The following is an 18,743-nucleotide window of genomic DNA, read 5'->3' as shown; positions in this document are numbered from 1 at the left end:
TGAGGAGTTGAAAGTCTTATTAATTGTAAAAAATGAGGTTTTCGCAAGTTATTTGGTAATCTTTTGGAATCGTTGGCAAGAGTTGGTAGAAATGATAGAGAGTCGAGTGAAAAGAGTTGACAAATTTCCAAGACATCAATGACCTTATCTTAACTCGAAAGATTGGTTATAAAATCGAGCTTATATTTTAGGTGAATGCGCGGTGCGAATTTTATTGACAATTCTAGCCACGAAATCTAGTTCAGAAGACGCGTTAATGTCATCATAGGCAAACCTATGCAAAATACTAATCCACTGTTGATATACATAAACAACAAGATCTGATACATCGAGCCCTTAAAACTAAAATGAATATAGCGGCTAAAATTTGCTCAATAGTTTTACTCACCATTTTGAAAAGTTTGTCGCGAGTTTCTTTCGAAATGGAAGAGTCAAGTTATTGCCAAGCTTTGTTTTTGTTGCGTAACTTCGTCGGATATTCTAGATAAATATGATCTTTAAATGAATTTTTTACGTGTATCACCAGAAAACTTCGAGTGTTGCAACAGTTTCCCAGCGACGTAAGTTGAAGTGAACGCCAAGCCGGCCGACAGCTGTCTGAAGCGTGGACGGCGACGAGCTGCTTATATACCTGCCGGTAACTTCCTCGACACCGTGATTAGCGCCAGCCCCTCCTCCTGTCTGGTTCAAAAAACAATTTTTTAACATTTAATTCGAGTGCGAGGAAACGACTTAATATTAGCTTGAATAATTGTGTAATGTATCTCAGCGAACTGCTGAGCGAACTGGAATCAAGCTACGACACGGAAAATAATCAATTCATAGGCAAACTACATTTTTCAAATAGAATGCAATTCTATGAATCACTGGCAAGCCTAGCTAATTTTTTTGCTAATTAGCGATAACAAATTAACGATTCACACTAGCGTTAACAAATTTCCGGAATACGTAGAATGAATTAATACAAATATTTTGACTCAGTGCCGCAGATTTGACTAAACGAAAAGTATTTGTGGGGTGAATACTGAAACATGGGGTCGTATTTGATTTTCGGCATATTCTTAATTTTAATAAACGAAAAGAAAATTATGTTGTTGTTGCATTTAATTCTCTTTCCAATAATCTCTATTGAAATATCCAGGAATTATGGGAATTATGAAGAAAAATAAGATGAAAAAATTTAGGTCTTCCCCATTTCCCCATCTATTTTGTTATAGATTTTCAACGCATCGGTAGAATTTTCGGAACGTTTACCTTCAAGTTTCAAAGAAACATAACTTCTTGAAGTTGTAAATAACTTCAATATAATAACTAGGTATAAGATAAAAAGTTGTTAAAGGATAGGCCATAAAACTCTGCTCCAACATGTGGCCTGGATCCAACATGCACAAACCTACACACGAGTCCGTCGGAGAATCAAGAGGAATGTCGATTATGAATGAGCAGTTATTGAGCACACTGCGTTTGCTAAAAAAAAATTGCTCATTGCGTCCCCGTGCGAGTTCGCTATTGAGTTCCGAGAATTGTCGATTACGTGTCGCAGCATCACCGATAAAATCAGCCAAAACTTTATGCGCTTATTCATTCTCGGTTTAGGTTACGCTAGGTACTCCATGATTTCGTAAACCGAATCGTATTGGCTTTATCCGGCAGTGAAATCAAATTCGAAGCGTCAGTGATATCTGGAGCTGTTTGGAACACAAAAAATTCTCTAATATTCACTATGACAGTTGGATTACATATAATCGCACAATATTTTTTTACAGTTTCGTTTTGTTATAATATTACAGCACGTGACCAGGTTCAGTCACAGGACAAGACATAGATTCCGTCCTTGGTAGGAGTGTGGCTGTGATACTAAACGCTCTTATACCTGATTGCGGATGCGAGTGTTGCCACTTACCAGAGTAAGCTTAACTTCGAAAGCTGCGTCATCATTGAGATGTTCGTTCAGAGAATAGTGTGTATGAAACAGCGACATAAATTTTTGGTGAGTGCGTTTGGCTTTATATGTGAATTTTAGTTTTACTTATTTACCGTGCAGGAGATCTGGTGACGCTCTTTATATTTAATATAAATGCACGGTCTCACAATAGGAAGAGGTTTACGTATATATTGTGACCTAACAATTCGGCGTCGGCGTTGCCAGCGTGTCATAATGCAGCACTAGATGCTCCTTAGTCCTTTTAATGTTTGACAATATCTTGCACTTGCAGTAATCATTATTTGCCCGGCTGTTATTACATGATGTCGTTAATATTTATTTTTGCCAAACTTAAGAAGCCTATAATTTTATGTTGAACTGTTGAAGCTTATCGTAAGTAGTACTACGCAAGATGAATAGGCTAGGCACTAACACTCTAACAGCGAGTTATGCTCGAAGTAGTAGACTAGTAGGTAGCTAATTTCAGGTTCATTTTCAACTATTATTTAAACAACAAAAGGCGCCATCCCAGAATATGTTTGAATAAGATATGATACATATAGTAACCTCAAAAGTCAAAAGCCTCAACATATATTTCTTAGCAGTTAGCATGTATTGTAGAACAAGAACAGTATTTTTAACTCGTTCAAAGTTGCACTTTGCATAGAATCCATGTTAAGACTATCTATTAAAATGGTCGGAAATTACAAAAAATGATCACCCTACTGAAATACCAGTAAAGCTCTTTACTGGAAAGATTTTTTTATGACCTGCTCTACCACTAGAATTTGGGATTAATATGACTATATCAGGGCGTAATCAGGCAGTTCAGGCTATATGATCAAAAAATTTAGATTGAATTGTAAAAGAATTATCTAGAACCTTTTCTGTATAACTCTGCAGATATGTTTGGTTCAACAAGTAACATAGTTGAAACTCAGGCATTAGAGCATAGTGACAAACCACAGATTTTTTAGAATTGGTTCTTTTTTAATTTCCTCTTCTTCAGTTCTATTCAAAGTTCAAGCCAATATAAACAACCCACTGGTTGGTTGTTGGTGGTTTATAAAAATAGTTACCAAATATTTAGAAGAGCAAAAAAATTAAGTATAATTGGAACTTGGAAGTTATAGCACAGTCAATTCAGTCATGTTGATGTCATGAACAAAGACTTGAAATAATATAAAATGAGTTACTTTAATTTGTGTACCAGATAAAGCATATTAATAATTTCCTTTCCAGTTGCAAGGATTTAATTTGCCAATCCTAACAGTCACACCAGCAGGCAGTTGGGCATTGGCAGTTTTGGCCCCTGCACCTAATGTTTTAAATACATTATACATGAATGCCTATTACCAAAATTTCACACTCTACATAATCAAATTTGAAAACTTAAAGGCATATGTGGCACACATAGTATAATATGCACACAATGATGTATGTTGGTATTATGGTATGAGAATTTTCATCTATACCCTTATTTAACTCATGTCTATTTTATGGCCCAAGCTGGAATTACATGTCAGGTGTTCCACCTAGATACCCAATTGTGTTGGGCTGTGCATATAATGCATAATAAAAGCACTAATAGAGTCCCAACCTAACAGTTAACATTTAACAGTGTTAACAGTTAACAGTGTTAATAGTTAATAATATAGTGATAGTCCCCTAAAACTTCAAGTACTATGTACAAAATACATGCAAAAAAGTTGCTAGTTCACTGGGTTACCACTATACCATTCTCCATGCATACTCAGGCTTGTTTGAAAATATTTGTGGCATCTTTCTGTAATATATTTTGTTGAGAATGAGAACAAATTCTTTAATTAATGAATTGATATCAGTTTGAGACTTTGAGTTGTTGTCAATATAAGCCAAAGTTTGATATTTATGTGTCTCTGTGAGAATCTAAAGCATTTGAGCAAATGGTTGCATCTAATTAGGTTAAGAAATCATCATGTTAGGATTGTTTTCATAGCAGCAAAACTCAGAAACTTAGAAAGTTTTATCTTGCAGGTATTCTGCTGCAAGCTTCTAGAGTACAAGACATGGTGTTTATGTTGTCAACCTCTGCCATGCCTGCCAATGTCCATGAGTGAAGAAATTGGATTTTATCTGAAATTTATGCTTTACATGGTGAAAACCTGCTTGTTATAAGGTGAGAACCAAATGTTACTGTGCCAATTCTATGTTGTGAAATATTTCTGAACTGTATTTAATACATATATATATTGATATATATATATATATAAAATAGGTACATATATATTGATAATATCATCCTAAATTTTGATTTTGTTGTAGAATATTTAACTTTATTTCTTGCCTATTTTTTTATATAATCATTGAGATGTATTTTGAATATAGAATTTGATTTAATTATGAATAATAATCATCAATATTAACCCATTAATATTAACCCATAATCATGTGTTGATTTGAAAATAAGTGACAGGCTGATTATACTTCTTTGTTTTGCTTTATTTTTGAGGACACTTTCCTAAATTTCCCTCCTACCTGGCTAAGGGACTCTGAAGTTATACTATGCAAGTGTCTGACTTAATGTGTCCTTGTCAGAGAAGTTATTTAATCATGAATTGAAATTCTTGAAACAAGTACTGTCAAAAATGGTGTACAACATTTACTGTCAATCAACATTTAAGATATAAATATGATTACAGAAATTGAATTGACCTAAAATTTAGAATGCAAAGAATAAGCCACAAAAATTTATCATGCCATGCAGAAAAGGTTTTGAAGTTCAGCTGCTCAGTCAGCTTAAAACTTCTAAAGTACAGATATCAGTTGGTGCATTTAAAATTCAAAAACAATGTTAAAACTTTAATTTGAGAGGTTTTCATGTTTTCAAACTTTTCAGTAGAGGCGAAAAACCGCGGCGCGCTATATAAAGGCATGTAACGTAGCGTAGATACCGGAAGTAAGCGTTATCTCACTTCAAAGTCAGTCAGCGGCGCATAGGACAACTACATGAACACCTTTCCGCATGATGGCTGAGTGATAACTGAGCTGCAGGTCCAGTGATAGCCATTTTATATGGCTTGGCCGTAATTATCCCCAGAGTCTTTTGTCAAGGGACAACACCACCCTCCCCCTTTTCGGGATCTGTCCGGAATGCATAAATCAACGTACAGAGATGGTTCTAGTACTGTTCAATGCGGCAGAAAGTAAGCTTTAAGATGAGCTTTAAAACCGGAAAAGACGAAAATTTCGATTTTTAGGGTAGATGCTCCCCTTAAGTGGATAAGAGCTAAAAACCATATTCAAACTCAGTCTCTGTTTAAAAATCAGGGATTCATAAATTTGCAAACATGAGGCACCAAGAAAGGGAGCTAAAATTTTCAAGTTAATATCTGAAATAAGCTCATTGCACTGCTGAGCATGACTGCACTCTTGATGATTTTTGTAATGAAGAAGATAGGCTTCTAAATGTTGCCTAAATATAAAGATATGGTGAAATTTTGTGGCCTACATATTCTTTGCTGTTAAATTTTAGGTTAATCTGTGATTCAACCAATTGTGTGACATTAATATTCACAAATATTGATTGGTAGATATTTAATGATTTTAAGAACTAGAAGATGTAGATGAGTAGAGTAATTTGCTTTGCAAAAAAGTGTCCAATCTGTTACTTTTGAGGTAATGGAGTAGTGACTGTAAATTTTTGCCATATTTGTAAAGATCTCTATTATTGTAATGTGGCTCAGGGCTTTAATATGTTTAATATTAAATTTAATATTTAATAATTTGTGGCTCTTTTTGATCACTGTTGTTGGTCTGAAACTGGGAAGTTGAAATGAATCTTCATATTCTGCATAGTATAGTAAAGACAGTATTAACTAATCCTATGATGTTTTTAAGTATAATCTTATCCGTTGTATGTAATGTAATGGCATTTGAAATTTTGTGAAAAATATTGGTCTGCATTGTGGCTACTTCACACCATTTTCTTGCTGATCATCTTTGCTTTGGTCTTTGATTCTGCCTGCTTATTTGCAAACTATTCTTAATGTCCAGTCGAAAGTTTCTTTAGTTTAAAAATTTAAGATGTTTATTATATATACATCAATATATTTATTGTAAATGAAATTAGGTACTTGTCAAAATATGAATGTAACCGTTCTTGTGAAAGAATTGTAACAATTCTTATATAAGGATTGTAAAACCTTAAAAACTTGGCACAAGGAACCTGTTTTCAATGCATGCATTTAAAATTTTGTTAATTACTTTCTTTGAGGTTCACTAAGCCAGGATTTCATTTCCCTGCATTAGATTGATACAATTTAAATGTTAACCGACCTGGTTCGATTCAAATGATAATATATGTATTTTGTTACACCAGACAGGGTATGTTCTGGTACTTTTTTTATGCTTGCAAAATTTGTTATTAAGCATTTCCTGTTGAATTTATATTATTTGTGTTATGTTTCTTGGCTTGTGCTGAGTGTCCAGCAGTCTTATGGGATTGCTATTAAAAACTTAATAGGAAGTTGATGGGTCCTGACTTTATGTAAATTGCTATGTTAGATTAAGCTTTCAACTCTGAGTACCGTATCCAACCGAGTAAAATTTGAATGTCCTAAAGGGATCAATAAGCTACCAAGATAAACTGGCTAGAATTATTTGTCTAACAATATTTATAAAAATGTGTGAAAATTCCTGCAATTGCATTTCTGCTCATACCGGTATTAAGTTCTTGTTCTAACTGATGAATCAAACACTGTCAAAAAAGGGTTAGCAAAATAATTCCATGAGATTTTTTAACATTGTTAGTGAGGTACAAAGTTAGCGTTTTACCTCGTATATGAGGCTATATATTTTTGAAATCCTAAGTATGGACCCTGAACCTAACCTTGTTTGCTGACCTATTTACATAATAAAGATGAAATGAAAACATGATAGGGATTTTAATGTTAACTTGGCTTCACTGCAATCTTAAGCTTGATTAACATTTATTTTCATTGCCTCTCCAACACAATTCTGCTCTCCTTAGTCATTCTTTGATATCATATTCTTTTTAGTGCAACTATGTCATACCTTACATGCCTGAATTACTAGTACACCTTACATGCCTGAATTACTAGTGTGTATATGAACCCCTCTTCTAGAGCTTAGTTACATAAGTGTGGTTCTTCTGCATGCAGTACCTTTAACAGAATACATTTCGGGATACACTCTGGACAGGATAAAGACATTAATATGGATCATCATCATCTCATCTGTGCTTCTATGTTGCCTTCCATGGACGTTCAATAAGCCTTCATCACTGAATGTTAACCCAACTTGGCGTGTATAGTGGAATTAGTCTACTCCATTTCCACAGAGGCAGCATGGACAACTTGAGCCAAGGAGGCCCTGATCTCTCTTCGTCTAGGCTGGACATGTCGCAGCTTGAGATTTCTTGCGCCAAAGAAATTCAGCAACACGTTCAAGACAATTCCTGTGATTTCACTTTCTTTAGGCCGCGTGTTAATTCCAATGAATCTAAAGGATCAAACGTGTCCACACCAATTACCGAGTGCGTGAATTTTTCCAAGAAAGAGGATTTGAATCATTTACTTATTGAGTGTGAGGTTACAAGTTCATCACCTCCTACCTCAAACTTGGATTCCGAGAAAATGAATAATGGCTGCTTTCCTGACCACTCTAACAAGGAGAATGCAAGTATTGCGTCTCGTCCGGCAGCGAGAGATGCAAGAACCGCAGCATCAACCAAGGAATTAGAGATCGAAGGCAAAGGGATCGCTAGTACTTGTAATCCGAATAAACTTGTTCATCTCAGTAAACACTCGAATACACTTTCAGGCAAAGAAGCACCTTTAGATATTAACTCGGTTATGGTTGAGGTTTGTGATTCGCAACGCCTTAACTGCTCCAAGGGGCAACTGCACGTTGACTCAGCCATTAAGTTGAACCCCGAGAAAGCAAAAATTAATTTACCTGGCTTAACCAAGACAAGTAATATTGATGAAGTGCATATTGAACCTGAGTATTATAATGACGTAATTTCTCAAAAGGAAAAAAGTAGCTCGTTGGTTTCAAAACAATTATTTGAGTATAAAAAAGTACAAGTTCTCAACATTGCTCAAGGGTTTGGTCGAGAACATGTATTTCCTTCAGTCATTGATGAAGGAAGCCCATTTTATTCTGAATTGTTGGAAACTTACAGAAAGAAAATGGTTAAGAGAAATAAACAATCGAATATCAAATTCGGTAAAAATACTGTCCCTCACATGCTGCTCCTTCAACCTCGGCAACTGGGGTTTCCTGGGAAGGCATTTTCCCCAAACAGGATATTCCACGAAGCTCATAAGGATCTGCTGGATGATCATGCTGCAAAAGAGAACGCTGCAGAACGTGAACATGGAAAAAATGCACTCGTGAATTCCCTATCATCTGAAGTTGAAATCATATCTGCTAAGAAGAAAGACACGTCAGTCGCCTCGTCTCATCTTAAGGATGAATCTTTTGATATTGAGGTTAGTGGAGCTAATGAGAAGGCAAATAAAATTGAAGCAACGAAGTGCAGTGATTCGTGTGTTTACGAAACCTCTAGTGACATCTGCTCATCAAGTGATGGTGGCAATATTCTCAAAAATTCTGAGACTATTAGTGGGAAAAATGTTATTGAAAAACAAGATTCTGTTGCTTTTGAACTACCCGTGGCATCGGCTACTCGCGTAATCGGTAATGTTGTGCAAAATCGCAGAAAATCCCCCAATCAATTTATTACTTCACCACATTCAACTGGCTCCCTAAAAAGTAGCACTGCTGGTTCTAAGGCACAAAATAATAACAATTCGGCATCGTGCTCTCAACCAAAATTTACGGAGAGTAAAGAGACCAGTCCTAAAGCACTTGATACCTCCTCGGTAAAGAAACCTACAAACATGACAAGTTACAAAGTCCTAGTGCCTTCAGGTAAAAATTCTTTTAAATGGGTCACTTTCACACTTCCGAACGGCGCAGGCCCTCCTAAAACTAACGGTAAAAAACCTGACTCTAACAAATTTGCTTCATCCAGTGGAGGGGCCATGACTTTAAATACACCAGGATATTCAAGAAAAGTAGATAACAAACATCTACCTCATCGCTCTGACGCCAACGATTTGAAACGGTCAAATGCCTTATTATGGTCGCAGCCGAAGCGTCGTAACGATAAATTGCATCTGACTCGCGTAGGTCATCAGTCATTTTCAGTACCTGTCATCAGTAACAGCGATGCCTCGTCTTCGACGAAGGCATCTTCATCGATAGACTCTGCAAAATCACAAGATACACAATTAAACGGAACTCGCGCGCGGAAACTCGAAAACTCTACCCAAGCTGACTCTAGCAAGCAAAAAAATTTTAAAAACAAAAATAACGATGGCCAAGTAGCCGATGATTCTAGTTCTGATGATGAGTTAATCATTGACGAAATTCCTGTAGACTCCGATAGTTCTCCTGCTAAAGACGTGTGCGGTGAAGCTTCACCAAGAAGTAAAACTGCAATTCCTGCATATCGGCGAAATAATAAACCTGGATCTGATACCGAATATAATGTTCGGGAAGAACTGGGTAAACAAAAATCAACAGAAAGATTACAGACAAACGTCGAATGTTCCTCATTATTATCACCCAAACGTACATCACAGCTGGGAGCTGTCGACCCTCTTAAATTAAAACCTAATACCTCATCAGTTACCAAAAATGTTACCAGTGACAACTCCACTGAAAGAGAAAACGGCAGTCGCGCTAGCGATTTAAATAAAACATCATCTATATCTCTTTCAGCAGTTCTTGGTTCACATTTAATGCTTGACGGGAAAGGTAGCCGGGTTGAAGAATCCAGTAGCTTACAAGGTTCGTTGGTTCGATCAGCTTATCCTAACAAAGTCATTTCTGAATCAAAGACATTCAAGAATTTAAGCTCAAGAAGCCCTAAAAATGTAGCAGACATATTGAACAAATATTCTGGAGTGTCTAAGATACAGCATGATAAGTCTCGCGATAAATATTTTACCTCTAACTCCCAGACTTTATCCTTATATGAGAGTACGCCAAGTGCAGCCTCAGTCGCCGCAAACATTTTTCGCGATGTTTCTAACAAGAAGCAGACTCAAAGTTCCAGACCTGCTCAAAATTTCGACAGAAAATCTCCAGACAGAATAACTCTTACACTAGACCAGCTTAAGTTATTGATTCCTTCTAATGTGCTCTCTTCGGTCCCTAAAAAGAAAGGCGAGAGTGCTCAGGAGTTATTAGCCCGAGTCATTGACCGTCAGGCACCCTTATTTTCACAGGATATCTCCGATGTCGGACATGAGTCAACGATGGAACTTGCTGTTCAGTTGCCCGGTAATGATGCAATTATGCCATCTGCCGAGGCTGACCAGCTGTCCTCCGTACACTTCCCTAATGCTGTTGTGAGTGCTTGTGACGAGGCGGACAGTAACGAAGTCGTGGTCCTGTCCTCCTCCAACACTCTGTCGACTACCGACACAAATGAGTTGCGCAAGATCATTGCGTCACCTGAACATTCAAGTTCCAATCATTCTAGTGAAAAAGCGCCTTCCGAACTTCAGCCTGCAAAGGCTGTTCCAGCCGCTGCGCGTCCCGTTAGCCGAAAGAGAACCAAGAAAAGAACTCGCGCCCCAAATATTATTTCTGTTTCTGTTAAAGCGTTCAAAGATGCTGTTAAGCAAGACATAAAATCTCACAAAACGCACTCGTGGAATATTCCACGGATATCTTTGCGCGAAGAAACCGATGATAATGAAGATTTAGATGTCGATGTGAACTCGTATAATGAAGGCGACACAACCCAGATTATTGTGGATCTTATTAAACCACATCTTACCAAATCTAAGAAATCTAAGTCCCCATCCCGTGTGTGCAATAACTTAACTAACCAAAGGCTGAGGTTAAATCACGTTAATCCAGAATTTGATTCTGTAGTAGCTAACCTTAACCATGAAATTGCACGAGCTAAGAAGGAAGTCGGTTCTGTGGAGACGTCAAAAAGCTGCAAGAACCCGCTCCCGTCAAGTGATGTGTCGTCACTCAAGAAGAAGAGCTTTCTTTCTCTGGGTGAGTACATACTTTAAATGCTATTTCTGTATTTTTCAATGCTAATAATCGATATTAGCCAAAGATCGGGCTTTAAAGTGCCAGTAAGAATAGTTACTAGTTTTTCGTTTTACATAGTTTTACGAATGCAAAGCATTGCAGATTGCCCGTCATTTCCATTTCTTCCCATTCTAGTAAATAAATGAATAAAAGAAGACTGTTTTCTTGAGACAGACTACAATTGTAACAAAATGTAACAAACCTCTCGTAAAAACCGATATTTCGCCTATGGTATTGCCTCGATTGGGGCAATATGGTATTGCCTCGATTGGGGCCTCCTTATGTTTGACTAAAATTGTAGCAATATTCAACAAAGCTCTCGTAGAAAATACTCTTGGTAGTATTTCTCTCCCTGAGCTTGGAGGGCGTAGAGCGCATGTTAGTGCATTATTTTCATTGCTATTTCCCACGATTTTAACATGCAGACCGCGCGTTAGCTCATAATTCTTATTGTCATTTCTCGGACAGTCTCGATTAGGGCGCGTATAGTGCACGTTAGTTAACTCATAATTATTATTACCACTTCTCGAACAGTCTCTCGCGTACAGCGACCATTAGTTAGATCATAATTATTATTACCACTTCTCGAACAGTCTCGATTAGGGCGCGTACAGCGACCATTAGTTAGATCATAATTATTATTACCACTTCTCGGACAGTCTCGATTAGGGCGCGCACAGCGCACGTTAGTTAGCTCATAATTATTATTTCCAGGCTCGGATGGCGCGGCAGCCTCAGCGCGGACGGAGATGCACGAGCTGCTGCTGCAGGAGATCTACTACTACGAGCCGTACCCTTCCTCCAGCTTCATCTCCCGCATCTCCAAGGTCCTGCAGTATTCATGGGTATGTTCTTGACCGATATATTGTGTACACAACTCCAGGGAAGTGACGTGTACATAGTTTATTAAATTTATTTATATAAAGACTTCGCCATAATGCCTTCATGCTCCATCAAATTACCTTTATGCTGCGCCATAACGCCTATATTGTGCGCTGTAATCCCTACACTCTGTCCTATAATCCCTATATTATGCCCTGTAATTCCTCTGTTCTCCCCATTAATCCCTATTTTCCCTATATTCTGCTCCATACTCCCTGCTGTACGTGACGCTATGCGGCATATATTTGATGCCACATTACCTTAACATGCATTGCGGTGCCTCAAAACGGTGCCATAACAGTTTATTCGACGCTAAAACGGCGCCATTACTTTAACACGGTGCCTTAATATCTTTATAGGGCGCCTCAATTCCGTTATACAGCGCCTTAATGCCGTTATACGGCGTCATGATATATTTGAATGCGACGCTAAACGGCGCCACAGTGCTATTTCGTTTTACTGCCGCTTGCCTGCTTTGCAATACCCATGCACTGCGTTGCAACATTATGGACTATTTTCCTTCCGACACTATTATACTGAGATGGAATGATTAAATGGTGAGCTAAAATACCTCCAGTGAGATTATTCTCTTAGATATTCCCAAACAATATATTGTCGTAGTTCATAACATAACATAACATAGTGATGTCGGCACTAAAGTGTAGGCCTGATGTGGCCTGTCGCCGATTCTTTTCCTTTTCGTGCCTTGTTCACAGAAGATCTAAAATCGAGTCATTTGCCCGGATCTTTTCATGGCAGAATGGCCCTTCTCTTCCTTGTATTCTTGTGGTTGAAATTTCTGGTTACTGGCCACAGCATGGATAACAACATTTCCATTGAAACTTCTTCTGAAACGTTTTTATAATTTTCAGAGGCGCGTACAGGAGTGGTTCGTGAAGTATCGCTTGCATCAGAAGAAGATGGGAGTCACAGTTCGCTATCATCCACTCAACCAATGCAGGCACTGTATGCTCGAACTCTCCAGCAACGAGGAGGCGCAAAAGCATCTCTACTCCCAGCAGCATCTGTTGCAAGCCCTCAAGAACCATGAGGCCTTCTGTAAGTACTTCATTTTATGTATCAAATATATTTGCCTAGTACCTGTTGTTTTGCTGCATATAATTTTCGTGAGTGTGTGTGTGGAGGCTCAAATTTAAAGGAGGCTCAGACCTATGGAATTTTAAACATGCTTACCTCATCTTTCCAGCAAAGTTACGGTTGTTACAATTGATTTGATGCATCTCAAGTGATGTTTCATCTGGAAATATTTTGTAAACCTTGTATGTTGATTCAGAATGATAATGTTTCAAAACCTTATATGTTGTTTCAGTATTTGATAGTTTTTTAGTTAATACCTGATGAAGACGTATTTTTTACCAGACAAACAAGAAAGCATATTGAATGGACATGAAGTGACAGTACACAAAGAACAAGTAAAAGATGCCAGCAAAGCCCCTGCTGCTCCCAGTCCTGAAATTATTCGCAAATCGAAATATCTGCAGACGGTGCTCAGTCAAGAAGCTGTATTGGGCGATGTGCCAAGCCATCCCATCTCTTCAAATCTGGCGTCTGCGGGAGATGAGATGTGCATATTTGTTGATGAGCGCACAAGATTGAACCAGAATCCTGAGGAGTTGAACGATGAAAGCACGTTGGAAGCGAGCACGGATGTAGATATTGAAACTTGGGAAGAAGATCCGCTTTGTGTTGACATGCTTGCCAGCGAAGGAAATTCTTCGTGTGATGGAATTTCTGCAAATTTGGAAGCAAAAACTGATATGCATGTTCACGAAGGAAAGTCTGCCTGCAAGGAACCCGACGCAGCTGCTGAAGCTATAAGCGAAAATTTTAACAATGATGAAACGCAAAAAAATGGACTTGATGGTCCGCTTCCTGGAAATCAAGACTTGTCAGACGAAGTTGACGTTAACAGTTTGCGTTGTGACGAAGTCTTGGAATTGCATTGGAAGTCGCCTAGGAATTCAGAGTACAACGACTCCAGTTTTGAATTGCCCCGGATTGTTGAAGTCAGGTCGATTGCGGAGACAGATCGGAGCAACACAACAATAACTGAGTTTGGAACAGAAAATGAAATGGGTGGAGAAATGGACCACTATGTTCCTAAATTTGAGGGAAATGTCAGTTTTTCTGGTCATGAAGACGCTCTTAGTGACAAAAACCACTTGCTCGATACAAGTTCTTCAGCCAATTCTTCCGGCGATAGTTTTGATAGTGACGGCGAGGTTGACAGTCGTGTTTCTTTGCAACGTAAACGGAAAGAATGGGATGCGAGTGAAGAAACAATTTCAGCCGATGAATGCACGGAGGATTGCCAAAAACGGAATAATGAGGACTCAGGAAGTGAGGTAACGCCGTGGCCAATCTGTTCAGATCAGAAAGTAGCCGGCATGCCGAATTATGTTGCAAGTAAGCCTGAAAGTGTAAAAGCCGTTATGAGAATATCTGCATCGGGTGACGCGATGAACTTCGATGACAGCAGCTCTGAAGTCGCCAAAGAAGAGAAGACGTTTGTTGCCAATATGGTGGCTGAGGCAGACCCCAAAAAAGTTATCCTCGGATATGAGTGCCCAATTTGTGTGAAGGTATTTCCCAGTGACTGGCGACTATTGCGACACTCGCTCAGTCATCAAACTTTCAAATGTGGTTTGTGTCCAGAACGTTTTCCCAACGAGATCGTGCTGCGCGACCACTTGATGAGTCACGTGTTGAATTCTCTCAGTCAAGATGAACTGCATGCTATGAAGTGCAGTGTTTGTGGTCAGTCAAGCTGCGTTTGCGTACAGCTTAACACACCTCCAATTAAACTAGAAAATCTTCAAACCAACAACCGGCGTATGCAGATGGCTAAGCGATCCAAGAAGTTTTTCATGTCCAAAAAAATTATTGGGCCCTTTGAAGGCTATAGATTGACACTGCATCAGTTCATAGAGATGAACCGTGCTAAAACAGAAGACAATTTCAAAGGGAAAAAGAGGCTGCTCTCATCTGACCATAAACTTACTGAACGATCAAACCTGCATCCCTCGAAACGCATGAAGAAATTAGCTGCTGGGCAGATTGCCAATGATATTCTTAAAAACGATTCCGATGTGCCTTATTATGGAGAAGACATTTTATTGTTACATAATCGTGCATGCCAATTGTGTGGAGAAGTATTTGACCGCAAGTCTCAATTGGATGAACATCTTTTCCTACACCGTTTGAAGGGCAGAGATCGCCGCGGTATGAAAAGACCGTTTGAGGCAGAATCTAATAGCTTGGTTCCAAAGTTAGCTCGCTTAAGTGCCAGTGAAGATTTGACCGAAGTTACGAACTTGTCTAGCAGTACAGAGAAAAATACAGGGAATGCAACCACCGCTCATCTTCATTCAAGTATCATAGGCACTCATTCAGAAGAAATTCCTCCTGTTGCTCCGATGACATCAAAACTGTCTCCTAGGTACCAAGTGCGATGTTTCTTCTGTCAAAAAATTATGAAACGTGAAAGAGAGCTGCGAGTTCATATGAAATTCAGATGCTCTAAAGCACCGCGATCATATTTAAAGAAACTTTTAGGCGCCGGGAAGACGCTGATGTGTCTCGCTGCAGAAGGCCATGGCAAGCTCTATGATATTGTAGACATGCTAACGATGCAGGTACTCGATGACTGCAGCTTCTCGTCGGGTGCCGCCACTGAGCCCAAGTACACAAGTAAGGCGCTTGGGAAGTTGATACCGAAATGCAAGTTCTGCGGCTTGAAGTTTGAACGCGTCCGTGAAGTGAGAAGGCATTTGCAGAACATGTGTCATAGAGTAACAAAACAAACTAAGAAACGAATTGAGGAGGGAGCCACTCTAGAGGACGTGGATGCTGTTGAGCTTTTAAATGAAAATCTTCAGAGGAGAATGAACGAGCATTCAAGTTTATGTGATGAAAAGAGCCAAAAAAGAGATAAATCTTGTGGTAATTCCCTCAGTTCAGTTATAGAATCGGTGATTCATAACTCTCAAAATCAAAGGGCATTTAGTAAATATCCTGCCGGGGAGAAGCTTAGTCCTTATGCTGAAGAAGAAGACCATTCGTCTGTTCTTGGTGTCTCTCCAGATTTACGTGGTAGCTCCAAACCTACTGGTAGCCTAAATTCTTCATATGGAGATGAAGTTGAATCTGAATTTGACGGCTTCACAGATTTGCCTACTAGCGGAAAGATTAATTCGTTGAAAGCTGAACTGCAACTAATGCGTCTGGAGAAGCTTCGTCGGGCTTATCTAGCCCGCCTGAGTAGGCAGAGAAGGAAGATCCAGTCTGCCAGTTCTGGGACCATCTCTGCCAAGAATGACATAACCAGTGTCCGTGCATCGAACTTGGTGGGAAATATTCAATCTTCTAGCCACGAAAATGCAGGAAATTGGAAATCTTCGTTCACAGAAATCAAATTCAACGATCATTTTGAAGTGATTGATTTAGAAGAAGAATGTTCTGATCAAAAGCCCTGCGAAGAAGCTTCAGTATGTATGACTGATTTGACTTTGATATCCCACGAAAACCCCGACACCGGCATTAGCCTGCCAGGTACCCTTCATGAAGGTGATACTTGTTCAGATCCAATCAATAGAAATTCTATGTTAGATTCGCCTACTCAGCTCAGAGCTCAGTGTTCACCAGCAAATAATTGTGAGCAAGAACCCGAAATTATTTCGGAAAAGGACGGCGATTGGACCAAGAAGTGTGAAGTTGAGTCTTTGAGCGATACTTCAATGAAAAGTTCCAACTCTCTACCTATCAAATCTACAAACACAGTCCCGAGTGTTCCTACTTGTAATGATAATGATAAGACAAGGCCATCTTCCATTGAGAAGGAGGAAGATTTAATAACTCGTCCTCCCATAAAAGATAGATCGCCATGTCGTACCGAGAGTGTGACACCAGCCTCGGCAGCAGTGAAGGATGACCCGAAGGCTATATGCGGGTCAGAATCATCAGCTGATCATATCCATAATGACATTACAGACTCCGCTGTTGTAACAAATTGCACTACCGCCGTAGATTTAAATCTCGACAATACTGTTACGGATTCTGCTGTTACTACAAACATCAGTAAAATTGCTGCTGTAGGTTCAAATGAAAATAGTTCCATTATAGACTCCGGCGCTGCTGCGAATTACAGTAACTGTGACACTGCTGTATCAAACGTCAAAAATCTCGTTACACATTCAGCTGTTGCTACAAATTGCACTGACGTTGCTGCAGTAGATGCAAATGGCAATGGGAGAATTTCGGGCTCTGATGTTGCTTATTGTTGCTACAAATTTAATTGACCATGCCGTTCCAATTCCACATGTATTAAGCGCTATCACTGGTACAAGTGACGACGGATCTGTCACTGCTTCTAGTGGCAACATCACCCCTAGTGCAAGTAACGACGTTCCAGCCACTAATTCTATATCCCTAATCGCGGAAACCGTTGAAAGTGATGCAGTCTCGGGTACCGATTCGTGCGACAACTTTGGTGCTAAACTTGAAAGTAACGACTTAGCTGCTACCTGTCTGAGTTCGGTTGCAGGTTCAGATCTTAACGCCACAGTTGCTGTGTCAATTGACATGAAATTGGTCAAGGAGGAGAGCGTCTTCCAAGAGAGTGATGAAAAGGACGCCTCAGAGGAGCAAGTTGAATGCGTTTACTCCGGGATTGTAGTTGATGATCTTCGAGCGGAGGAATTCTTGGGACTTGAGTGCGAGATGGAACTTATGGAGACCTCCTGCACGGAAGAAGTTCTTGACGTGAGCGACGACGAGATTTTGCTTGACTGCAGTGAAGACTGATTATATTTTGTGTGGTTAGTGATTTGGCTGAACAGATTTGCGTGTTGTGTGCCTCAAATATCCTTATCTTCAAGTGCATGATTTTCAAATATTTGCTACTGATCATTTTTCTATAAATACGTATACTCTAATTTAATAAGTGTCACCGTTGCATTGAACTACTCGGATCACATGCCGCCATTACGTTGTAAAAATTCCCAATTGCATGTTGACCATCCCATACGACTTGCTCCGCTTTTCAGTCTTTGGAAACAAATATTGTTTCACTAGAACAAATATTGTATCCAAGTCATTTCCAGATCTTTTATTTTTACTAAGGTTGTTCCTACATTTAGAGATTAAAATTGACTTTAATTTTGTCTGATAGTTGGGAGTTTCGTATAATCATTATTGGATATCATTACAATTTTTTCCACGTTGGTTACTCCTGCTTCGTAGTGCGCTATTCTTTCCTCTATTGCAAATTCTTGCAATTATATACACGGAGAAAAAAGTCTAAACTTGAAGGAAGGGAGAACTTCGGTTTCTTTTTATATACGTATCTGACCATCATTGAAGTATGTTCTCGCAAGACTTGCACCAAAGAATTTGATGAATATTGCGTGTTGATTGTGCACTGCTGAGTTGGTGAACATTGCTTGTTGATTGTGCACAGCTGAGTTGGTGAATATTGCGTGTTGATTGTGCACTACTGAGTTGGTGAACGCTGCGCGCTCTCTGGGCGCTCACTGAATTCTATTTTACTTTAAAATTTGCCGAGTTGATATTGTTTATGCCCACTGCATAAACAATATATAATAAATAAAGTTTAATAAAGTTTTTTTCATAGCGATAATTTTAGTTAGTGTTTTTTTTTGCGATTGGTTTGTGAATCATTTACTGTAGTGCCTACGTGTTCCACACTGCTATTATCATTACATTAATTATTTAAAGTTACTTCTTTGGCTTGTTTAACTCCGACTAATTAACAAATTTAATAATAGTA

General features: G+C 38.9%; 2 protein-coding genes across 2 annotated transcripts in view; one reads left to right on the top strand and one right to left on the bottom strand.

Annotated features, from left to right (window-relative positions):
* LOC108667405 (tubulin alpha-8 chain) overlaps positions 1-588 on the bottom strand; it is a 33,059-nt gene extending 32,471 nt beyond the window's left edge. Inside the window, exon 1 of the mRNA XM_018154428.2 lies at positions 389-588. Within this exon, the coding sequence (XP_018009917.1) occupies positions 389-391 (3 nt within the window). The 5' untranslated portion in view covers positions 392-588. The remainder of the gene's footprint in view (positions 1-388) is intronic.
* Positions 589-1,897: 1,309 nt separating this feature from the next.
* On the top strand, positions 1,898-17,758 carry LOC108667402. The gene is made up of 7 exons (XM_018154424.2): positions 1,898-1,990; positions 3,941-4,082; positions 10,228-11,014; positions 11,768-11,898; positions 12,808-12,994; positions 13,316-17,233; positions 17,499-17,758. The coding sequence occupies exons 3-7, from the start codon at positions 10,258-10,260 to the stop codon at positions 17,756-17,758; spliced, it is 5,253 nt and encodes a 1,750-aa protein (XP_018009913.1). The 5' UTR covers positions 1,898-1,990; positions 3,941-4,082; positions 10,228-10,257.
* The last annotated feature ends 985 nt before the right edge of the window (positions 17,759-18,743 follow it).

Source organism: Hyalella azteca, unplaced genomic scaffold (assembly GCF_000764305.2).
Source record: "Hyalella azteca isolate HAZT.00-mixed unplaced genomic scaffold, Hazt_2.0.2 contig11623, whole genome shotgun sequence".
NCBI lineage: Eukaryota > Metazoa > Arthropoda > Malacostraca > Amphipoda > Hyalellidae > Hyalella > Hyalella azteca.
This window is presented reverse-complemented; position numbering and strand designations above follow the sequence as displayed.